Source organism: Geospiza fortis, unplaced genomic scaffold, assembly GCF_000277835.1.
Source record: "Geospiza fortis unplaced genomic scaffold, GeoFor_1.0 scaffold229, whole genome shotgun sequence".
NCBI classification, from domain to species: domain Eukaryota; kingdom Metazoa; phylum Chordata; class Aves; order Passeriformes; family Thraupidae; genus Geospiza; species Geospiza fortis.
The window spans coordinates 999094-1010182 of NW_005054357.1; the positions used below are offsets into that span (position 1 = coordinate 999094).

At 35.2% G+C, this 11089-nt stretch overlaps 1 protein-coding gene across 1 annotated transcript in view; it reads right to left on the minus strand.

Moving 5' to 3' along the window:
* Positions 1-605: 605 nt before the first annotated feature.
* Positions 606-11089, minus strand: part of AKNAD1 (AKNA domain containing 1) — an 11532-nt gene continuing 1048 nt past the window's right edge. The window contains 14 exon segments of the mRNA XM_031059181.1: positions 606-1452; positions 2053-2200; positions 3019-3100; positions 3932-4042; positions 4130-4252; positions 5487-5572; positions 6870-7033; positions 7714-7840; positions 8185-8318; positions 8788-8847; positions 8954-9105; positions 9208-9337; positions 9647-9706; positions 10387-11089. The exon segment at positions 10387-11089 is cut by the window's right edge and continues 53 nt beyond it. Of these exon segments, the coding sequence (XP_030915041.1) occupies positions 1333-1452; positions 2053-2200; positions 3019-3100; positions 3932-4042; positions 4130-4252; positions 5487-5572; positions 6870-7033; positions 7714-7840; positions 8185-8318; positions 8788-8847; positions 8954-9105; positions 9208-9337; positions 9647-9706; positions 10387-11089 (2200 nt within the window). The 3' untranslated portion in view covers positions 606-1332.

An 11089-nucleotide genomic window follows, 5' to 3' on the forward strand; every position in this document is an offset into this window, starting at 1 on the left:
TTTCTTTTCAATAGGACTACAGACCAACACTTTTAAATCAACTGGTTCATCAAATGGAATGGGGACATTCCAAACACTAAACTAAATAAAGCAAAACCAGGGATAATAAGGAGAGGCAAATGAAGTTCTAAGGATATACAGTAAGGCTAAGGAGGAATAGAGCTGAATGGTATTGTTGGCTGTGAAGGGTGGAAGGAGCCCTGAAAAAAGCCAATGACTCAGGCTAGTGAGCAAGTGGCACATGGCAGTGAGTTTAGCAATCACTGCTTGTATGAACAGACTCTGGATTATTTCTGTGTCCTCCACTGATGAAATTGCTCAGGTTTGCCTGAAAATAGCTGTCCTTTTTAAGGAATGTACTGGCATTTCTAATTTGGTTTTCATCAGTCCTTATGTCCTTTGGCTTCAGTGAGTAGCAGCCCTGATAAAACAAGGCTATTAACTGCTTGCCTTTAATCACTGCAGTTAAATGGATGTTAGAAGGAAAATAATAGATGACTTTTCTTAGCTCACTGAATTTCTACAGTATTTTAAAAATTTCCAACCTACTTACCATCAGCTAAAATGTCAAAGCCAGATATATCTGACAAATTAAGAACATCAAATTGAAGGAACCAATTTAATTGTTACAAATACTTAAACAACAAATGGTGTAATTCAGTCATTGCAACATACAAGGATGTTTCTTAAAAACAAACAATTCTCAATGTAGGGCACTCTAAAACCAAAATAATTCCAAATGTTGACTGTGACTCGGTATGTTAACATGATGATTGCGTCTAGATGTCTCAGGTACAGAGACTGTTTTCTCTTGGTGTGATTAAGAAGCCGCCGTTGAAGTGTGAGAAGAAATGGTATGTAGTAATGACTGAGATTTATTCTCACACTTGGGAGTGGAGGGAAATCCAAGTCAGAAAGTTAATTTTGCTTGTTTAAGCCAATTTTTATGAAGCTGTCTTAAGTGAATCCTTACAGAAGGTATCTGAACACAGTAATGGCATTACCCAACCTACTAAAGACTTTCAGTAGAATTAATAATTCGTTTTACAGTTCTAAAAACAAATTATTGTTTTTATTAATACACTCAATATAGAAATATTCCACATTTACACTTGGTAAACGTGGAATACCTTTACAAGGGTACCGTTTACAAAGGTATTACATGTGTAAACGTGGAATACCTTTGTGCTCTGGTTTGGTTTAGTACCAATAGGTACAGAACAGCTGACAAAGCTAGCTGACTCTTTCATGTTTGTGTTCATCATTTGATTTTTGCAGAAATACTAACACTTCCAGTATGAACCAGCAGAATACAGCATTTGAACTAGGTAATTAAAACTGTTTTCTCTTAACTTTAGCTAGATCTTCTGAAACTGCTTGTACCATTCGCTCTGTAGCTTTCTTCAGACAGTTTGCTGTCTCTATGGCATGATCCAGAGTAGAACTTAAAACCTGTTGGAAATAATAAAATGTAGCCTTGTTAATAGTGAAGGCAAATGTATACATAGGTACTGGAAAAAGATGATGTTTAGGTTTTGTCCGTGATTTTCACTCTGAATACATGTTGAGAAGTAAAACTTGAGTCACATGATAGACTGCTCTAAGATTCAAGTTGGAAGTATCTGTTAATCATTTCTCTCTTTGTGTATTCATTTGAACTGAGGGATATTTACACCTTTCTAATGTATCAGCTCCATTGTGGTGAATGTTTTTGGTACTGAGAAGGCTTTCTTGAGGTTTTGATAGTGGTTTGTCTAACTAGGCTTTATTTCAGTATATGAAACACAATTCTAGAGATAAGATCCAGTGCTATTTTTGGTCTGTTTCACCTTTAATACAGGGACTGAGTTGCACAACAAGCACAATCTATATGAAGAAATATAGTAACATACAAGCCAAAATGCTTGGGGTTTGAACTCCCTCTTGTCTTACACATGCTTAGATTGTAGGAATCAGCTTGCTAAGGATGGGATGTTCTACAGGGCCATAAGGTATGGAGGTAATCCTTTCAAGAAAGATGTGTGGCTTTTAATTTTCACTCAAAAGTCTTACATTTGCATAGGAGTCACTGACATTTCTGTCTCTGGTGTTGATTGCAGATTTTCTTTGGGCAGATTTCTTACTGGGTGTGTATTGCTGTGAAAGGATCATTTTATCACATGTGCTTGAACAGCAGGTTTTGGCAGCCACAAAGGATTTCCTAAAGATAAGATATATAGAATAAAATAACATTTAAGTAAGAAAAAGAGCTTCTAAACTATGAATCACATACATAAACCTTGATAGCACTTGGTTGCAAGTTAATTTTATGGTAAGTAGACTTTTCCATGGAATTGTAAAGCACAGTCCATCATTATTTGTGTTCTATCTGCATTGCAATAAAACAGAAAATGTTCTAGGATGCAGAGTAAGAAAATTTCTCATAATAGCGGCACTCTGCTGCTGCTGCAACTTTCTCTCAGTGTTCTATGCCACTGTGCAGCTTTCAATTGCAGCTGCTGAACTTCCAGGCAATTCCTGCTATTGAGTAAAGCTGTCAAAATACTGTGACAAAACTTGTTTGCATTTCAGTCTAGTCTGTGCTACTATTAGGAATCCAGTTTATTTCTGTCTCATGGTGTAATTTAATATTAAGAGCAATTAAAAGTAGGATTATTACTTATAGAGCAATAGTTGGTAGCAAACAGAGCTGCATGCTAATAATACAGGCCTGCTTTTGAATCTTTGAATGGGAACATCCTCTTAAAGTGAATTCTTTTTTCATTACTAAATGTGTCAGCTAAAGAAGTTATGTTTTTACTCTTCATTACATTAGGAGTGAAGAACTAATGTAAGAATTGTTTACACATGTTCCTCAAGCAAATATTTTAATTTCATTAAAGAGTGAAATTCTAATATACAACATGTACTGCAAAAGCTAAAATATTATTCCTGCTTACGATACCTTGTGTTTTTTCCATGCTGAATCTTCAACAATGGGGTTTTCTATTGTACTACATAGTTATTACTATAGCTTACCTTTCATGAACTCTGGCTACAACTTCATCTGGCTGACTGGGTTTTTGAGCCTTTTGAGTGGAGATTCTCTTCTGTGAATAAGCTGGAGTTGTTGAGGCCATGTATAAAACCAAAAAAAAGGTAATTTTCTGTGTATTTTAACTTTTTTTTTCTCTTTAGCATAAGTTAAAGACCAAGTAACTATCACTGCTGAATAAAACTTGAATATATTTAAAGTTTTTTGTAAATGAGGACAGATTAACCTTTTTGTGTTTGCTCTTGAGTTTAGTTGGCAAATGGAATGCAGATTTATATTCAGTTTTATGCAGTGAAAAACTGCAGTGGGGAAGTGTAGAATAATCAGTGTCATAATCCTAATAATGAATACTACTTTGATTTGTAGTTTCACAGGCTTGCTAGAGACAAATAGTTAATTTCTGCTTTCATCTTGATGAAATTTTATATTTTTCTTTAAGCAATTTTTTCTTATGCTAGAGAGAGTCTAAGTGACTTGAAAAGGTTCATGTTCAGATGATTTGATTTTTTTAAATTAGGCTCCCCTTGACTTTGCTGCATGTCACACAATATGAGGATAGAGCTGGAATTTTCTTTAGTATTTGTTTATACTACGTTAGGTTAATGGCTGGCACTATAAAAGCTGGCACAGTAATGCCTAATTTTCGTATCCTTTCATGTGGCTCTGCAAAATGAGATATTCCTGCCATAAATGAAATATGAAAGGGATTCCACTCACTAAGAACCAGGGAAAGTTAAATCTGTTGTGCATGGAGATTAAACTTGACCAGGTGTGTAAAAGTTGGATTTACAGTGCTAATGAGTGCTTAAACTAAATTAAATGTGGCCTGGTGTGTGCAGTGTGGCTTTCTGCCCCTAAAAAGCCAGCCTGTGTTTGTTAATTACCCATCACACTTACAGGATGAACCAGAGCTGCTTTTTCTACATAGGGTACAATACTGAGCAGACGCTTTGTAATTCCTGAGTTTTACTTGATCTCTGCTTCCCCTGGGGCATCTGCATCTAAGTCCTGGAAACCAAGAGATGTGTGGTTTAGAAAAATAAAACTACAAGCAGTGTTTCCTTGTAGATGTTCATATTTTTGCAATCACTGTACCTTGTTTCTCTCCACATAATCTCATATTTAATGATTTGTAACTTAGAGTGTCACAGTTGACAAGGTCCTTGCTTTGTGAATCATTATAAGAATCACAGGCTGAGAAGTCTTCTGAATCACTGCCTAAAATTCAAAAAGTAAGTTAAAAGGGTCTGAAATATGAGAAGCTTTGGCTAATGTACTCAGGTAATTATTTGGCTTTCAGCACTGTAATTTCAGAGCCTTTTGCTGCCATTAATACTACTGCAATTTGAGGAAGTACTTTTCACCCCCAGGAAAGTGAGGATTGAGTTAAAGATTAGGTTTCAGCCCTGTCTGCAAGCTTTGAATGTAATTTTCTGGTGGTGCTTATTTTCAGACCAAGAATTGTTGGCTTTTTTTTCTTTAATGATGTTCTCCATGTCCTTGTCCACAGTGTTATGGGAACAGTGCAGCATAATAGGAATGGGATGAGAATTTGAGCAGTTCTAGTATGGCACTGCTTTAACTATTGCACCAACCAGTACAAACAGTAATCCCAGGATGCTATCTTAAATTAAGAGGATATCACAAAAAAGTCAAGGACAACTGATTGACAAAAGGTAAGAAAACCTGGATATTCAGACTTAAAACTGAATGTAGGACAGCTCATGCTGTTCTCCTTTAGTTGCAAGTTACTAAAAGCTTCAGAATATTCTGCAGTGGAAAGGTAAAATTGTTTTTAAGCAGAAAAATGAAGTTGACTCCAAAAACTGAAAGTGGATGTACTGATATGAAGTGTCTCAGTTGTCAAGCTTAGAATCATCTTATAGAACATTAAATAAATGCAGATCAGAAGAAAAAGCAAAATCAAAGCACGTGTGTGCACGTCACTGTCATGCTCTTGAAAGTATTAGCAGTGGCAATATTTGGAAACTTATCTAGGAAGCTGAATTAGATTTATAGAGTAATTCAGGTTGGAAAGGACTTCTGGAGGTCCTCTGATTCTCTCCCCTCTCAAAGCAGGCCCAACTTAAAGGAAGTTGCTTAGAACCCTGTCCAGTTGAGTTCTGAGTATCTCTGAAAGTGGATATGCCACAGCCTCTCTAGAGCAAACTGTTTCAATGCTTGAGCAAGTTAAAAATCTTTCATTCATATCTAACTGAAAATTGCACTGCAATGTGTCTGTTGCCTCTTGGTCTGTCACTGAGAATTTCACAGTGAATTTGACCTGGTGATCTTTTTAGTTTCCTTTTTATTCTCAGTGTTTTGTGCTCTGCTAAGCAGTAACATCTGTTAAAACTACAATTTTCATGTTGAGACATAAAAGGAATGTATTCCCAGGATTCTCTAGCAGGTTTAAGCATGGTTCTGACCTTTATATGCCCTCATGACTTACTCAGGTTGGTATCTGATAAATCAGTTGGTTTTCTCTGCTTGAAGAGTGGAGATGTTCCAGTTTTTCCTTCCTGGATATTTGTATTTCTTTGAGCATGGAAACAAAATATTTTTATTGTATATTAATATTTCTAGGATGAGACTTACAAACATCTCTAATACATCATACTAATGATTAATTACTTTACGAAGAATAAATCATATTTATTCACAGAAAGAACTTTACTTTTATCAGTTACCTGAAAAGTTGGTAAGCAGAAGTTTAATAATTAACTAGTTGAAAAATAATTAACCCTTTAGTTAAAGGACACATTCTGACAAAAGCATCCTGACTTCCCACAAGTGTTAAAAATGCTTAAAAGTAGAGATCTTGATAATCCTGCATTGGAATAATAAAGTAGTATGAAATCTTAGCTACATCCATCTGTTACCACTGATAGTATTTTGATACAACATACAATTAATATGATTTGGTATCTTAGTAACTTTGAACTGTTATTAAGGCTTTAATGCCTTTAGATAATTAGAGGAATATTTGAGATGTACCTTCTGAAAGAAAAAGAACAAGGTTCCTCGTTTGAGTTACCTGATGTGTATTTTTAACTTAGGGTGTATGGGATCGCCAAGTTTATTTGGAATATTTTCTGCCTGTTCATGAACATAATGATCAGAAGATTGAACTAATAGTCTTTCAATTACAGAGAAAAAAGTGGAAGCTAGGTGAGTTTTACTAGACAACTATTAACACCTACCCTACAAAACAATCTGACAGAATTAGGTTAATATGACTGTGCTCTATGCTGCACTCTTTTCCCAGAAGCTCTGCTTCTCTACTGGAACTTACTTCAGTTCTCTTTTTTTAACCTTAGATTGGTTAAGGGGGGACCACTTATTTTATTTTTCTAATATCATTGAGATGTTTAACACCTATCAAATGCTTCCCAGGAGGGTGGAGATGGTATTTAGAGTTTTCACAAGGTTTTGATTGTTAATTATGTAAGGATCTGCATCCCTCCCTTTTCTTGTTCAATTAAAAATACCACACAAATATTGGCAAATTATCTTTTACTGGCACTGTACTCTGACTAGTTATTCACATCCTGAATTTGTGTGGCTGCCATGAATTTTATACAGATGATTTAACTCCTAGGTGCAAGTGATGGTGGTGTTTTAGCTTCAGGAAATACTTTCACACTGAGAAAGGTAGGAAGACCAGGCTAGGAGGAATTCTTGGATATGCAGTTATAGAATTCTGTAGAATTTTTATTCTGGAAATATTAATGTTGCTTTTCAGATTTCAGTCATCCTAATTTTCTTATTCAGCAATTAATTTTATGTATGTTTTTATTAAAAATTCAATGGCTGTTTCCAAGTTTTCACTTACATGTGCAGACAAAGATTGCACTTTTTGCCTTCTAAAGAAAGTTGATTTGCTGGTGGGATTACATCAGTTGTCTGACTTCTTTCTCCCTCATGCTTCTTGTGAAAAGATGGAGTTTCAGTACTTCTTGTTTGTGGAAGATCAGCAGTGCTTGAAACTGCGAGGCTCTGTACAAAGTAACAAAGCACAGGCACAGGAATAGGTGGGCCTTGCATTGCAAGGAACGACTCCTACCAAACAGCATCTCCTCAGGTTCTTACCATTTTTCTCTGAAGCCCAAGTTACCCAAAACATTGGTTATGGAAGCATTTGTTGAGACTTACCTGTAGATTTGTAGAAGACAGTAAGATTTTTTTTGGGGGGAGGATAGTGTGAATGTGTATTTATGATCTGGGAGAAAATATTACCATTCTTAGGAGTAAACAGAATTTTCTGTAGCATAATACTGTTTGGTCTTCTAGTAATTCTGCAGCTTAAGATCTTGGACAAAGTAATCTTGGACAAAGTAATCTTTCCTCCCAGAAAATGATAGTGATTAATTCCCCAAAACAGCTTTGCAGAAGTTAAATTAGCTACTCATATTTTGTTACTGTGAAATAAATGCTTTTGAAACTGGAACTAAGAACATTCAGTATAGTTTTGTTTTTATACTTAGGTTTCTGTTACAGTTAATTACATATTATGAAGTTAATATTTCATTTTAAATATTTTCTTTTGAAGTAACATGCTATATAAAAGCATCATGCTCTTACTAGAGGAGAACATACAATCACAAAACTACACTTGGGTTCTCAAGACTTTCATCAATAAAACAGAATAATTGTAGTGTTTAATAAAAGTCAGTTACCTCACAAAAAGACTGGGCAGATTCATAGGAAGTCAGTAATGATGACAGGCTGCCTTTGCTGGCTTCCATTTGTTCTTGAATGTCTTCAAGCAGCATGCCAAGTCTGAATATTCCTCCTTCCACCCTTCTAAATCCAATCACAACTCACAGTTACTTAAAGCTCTCTAAAGTGATCTTTTATTTCTTACCACGATAACCATAGTGGACATGACAGTACGTTTCCCGTAAAATAAAAAAATAAAATGTATGGAGTTGTCAGAGTCTCTTTTAAGTATTTGAATTAATCAAGCAGATATCCAATTACAAGTAGGACATATAAATCCCAAGGTGAATTTTGGCCAGACAACTTACAGTTTACCACATTAAGATAATATTTTCATTACAGGAAAACTCTGATGGATAAATGAAGCAAAATCTGTAAGAGAGTCAAAGAAAATATACTGATGTACTACTTAGCACTTCTCTTCTAACCTCTCAGGATCAAACTCTCCAAGGTTGATAGGCTTGTCCTTGTAGTTCTGCAGCTGTAAGTTGTGGTGCTCTTCTCTAGCTTTTAAATAATTTCTTTCCAAGGCATCAAGGTATCTTTTCAGTTGATTTAATGCCTTCATCAATAAGAAATATTTCAATATAAAATGTCATGATAACTTAGCATAAGTAGCTGTCACTATGTCTTGCTATGTAAGCCAGATGTTATTTGCAGTGCTGTTGGTAAGAATTTTAGTAGTTCTCTGAATTGAAACAGGACTGCATATTTCATATTCACCTAATACTCTGTGCTGCTCTATTATGTCCAAGTAAAATAATAAAAATTATTTCTGAACTGATGCCCTACATGTCAAAATTCCTAACTTATATGGCATCTTTAGGCCTTTTATTAACAGCTTTAAGTCAGAATCCTTAAAAGATTTAAGAATTTGTCCACCTACTGAACACCTTCATTTTTGCTTCCTAATCTCATACCTTCAGTCTGAATTGAGAAGAGTAAATATCCATTTCAGGTAAACATCAAGAAATTATAAGTCTACAGCCATTTCAAGTGTATTTCAGCTCAAAATACATAAATTAATTTACCAGATATTTGTCTTGTAAAAAAAGTGTTTCCTGGATCACATGTTTAGAGAAGTCTTCCACCTTCAAGACAAAATATTAGACTTAATAATTATGTTTAAACCAATTTACCAAGAGAGTATGGAATTTGAGCATCAGTGCAAAGTGGATATTGAAAGAGAGCTCTTACTTTCTTAGTCAGTTGCTCTGTCTGATCCTTTAGTATTTGAGACATCTTTTCTCCTAGCGTTAGTTCTGGCAGTGAATCAGAAGGATTTAGACACTGTGATTTCACTGTCCCAGCTGCTGGTAGAGCTGATGCTGCTGTTTCAGGCTGCAGTCCTATGGAATACAAGGGAAGATTGGTCAATTGCAATTTTGGCCCAAAAATGTAATCAAATTACATTAAATAGTCATTTGCATAGCTACTGTAATTTTATTTACTTGCTTTAAGCAAACCATGTGTAGGTTGTACAGGGACAGGAGCACGTAATGTGATGCCATCAGGTGGTGTCCCAGTGTGTCCTGAGGAAATGGCAATGTTGGCATTTGCAAAGTCTGACTGAGGAAGTATCTGTTAAAATGAGAACCTTCATTATAGATACAATGTATAGAACACTTATGGAGCTGGACAAAAAACTTTAACTCAAAATACAAAATATTAATGAAATATATATTATTTTATATATTTTCTGAGTTGACAGATGTGTAAAGTGTCTCATTGTATAAATACTTAAAATACTTCTCTGTGTTGTGAAAATATAGAGGATTTGTATAAATGGGAAATACAATATGAAGGTGGTGAAATAGTTTTAGGGGGATAGTCATAGTGCTAGAGGTAAAGAAGAATGACTTTAAAAAAAAAGTATTTTGAGATATTTACCTTAGGATTAAATCTCAGATGGTCAATATGATTCTGGATGTCAGCATGCTGTGTCAGCATCTCATTTGCAGCCAGGAAATAATAGGGAAAACTATTAAAACTTGTTGTATCTCAGGCAATTTACTAAGATGTAAATCTAGGAACAGAATTAAGAACCTGTAAAGCTCAGTGAGTGAGCTCCATATCAGGGCATGAAGTTGAGCAGCAGTTATCTAATTACTAACAAGCTTTAAAATAAACTCACAACAGTAAGAGAAATACTGTCAAAAAAATCCTTTGTCAATAAATACCAGTCTCAGTAGCTGAAGTGTGTTAGATGTGAAAAAAGGCAAAGATGTCTTAATGTAGGTACAATAAAAAATAAAATGTTGTTCTTAAAAATGTATTTGAACTATTTTTTGTGAATTTAAATATTTAAAAATAACACTAGAAATAACACTTTATAGTGGATTTCCTAATGAATTGATAGGATGCTTTATCATCCCAAATAATGCTCCAGTGTTAAATACTGGCGTATTAAAGAATACTCAGTCTTTAAATAATGGTAATGACAGTTCTGTCTCAAGTCAGTCCCACAGAACTTTATTTGTAAAAGTAGTTTTTGAGTCAGATGGTGTACTCACTGATACCTACAGAGTGCCTATAGAGCTAGTCATGTTAGATTTTATGGGATAAGAACATCTTCTTACAATAAACCACTCTTACCCAGGATGGAGAATTTCTTCAAGCATCCTAATTACCTGTAGCTGTCGCAGCAGTTCTGAAATACTCCTTTCTTCTTGATTCTCTACTTCAGCAGAATTGAAGTAATTCTTATTTTCCAAAATGTTGTTCACAGGTACTGATTTACTTTGCAAAATAGGAAAGGGTTTTTCTCTTGCAGTTGAAGGAACTGAGGTAATATTGTTAGGTTTTTTTGGTACTTGAACTTCTGAAGCAACTTCAGAGAAGTCAGGAAGGCAATAGTGAGCTTGCCCTTGGCCATATTTGAGCTCACAAGGTGAAACTGTTCTCTTAAACAGGGCTCTCTCATCTTTCATGTTTTGAAAGGTGTGTGTATCTCCAGCCTCATTAATCACTTGTGAAAATTCTTGTCTGCACCCACATTGACCAGAATAAAAAATAGGTTTCTTTGAAACAGATCTATTTCCATTTAATGAGTTTCCATTTTTGTCATGAGCCTGTACTTCTTTGTGCTTTTCTAAGGGATACTCCCCGGAGCTCGCTGCCCATTGTTCATACACTAAAGAGCCTTTGTGTTCTGAAGGCTCAGGTTTGCTCCCAGTGTCATCGATACTTTCAGTAAAGGACACCTCTGGTATTGTCTCACATTCAATTAAGGGGCATGTGCTTAGTAATTCTCCCCTAGAAAAATGACGCAGGAGGACCATGGACATCTTGGAGGTAGTTCCATGTTCTTTGCTGTATGCTTTACTGGGACTA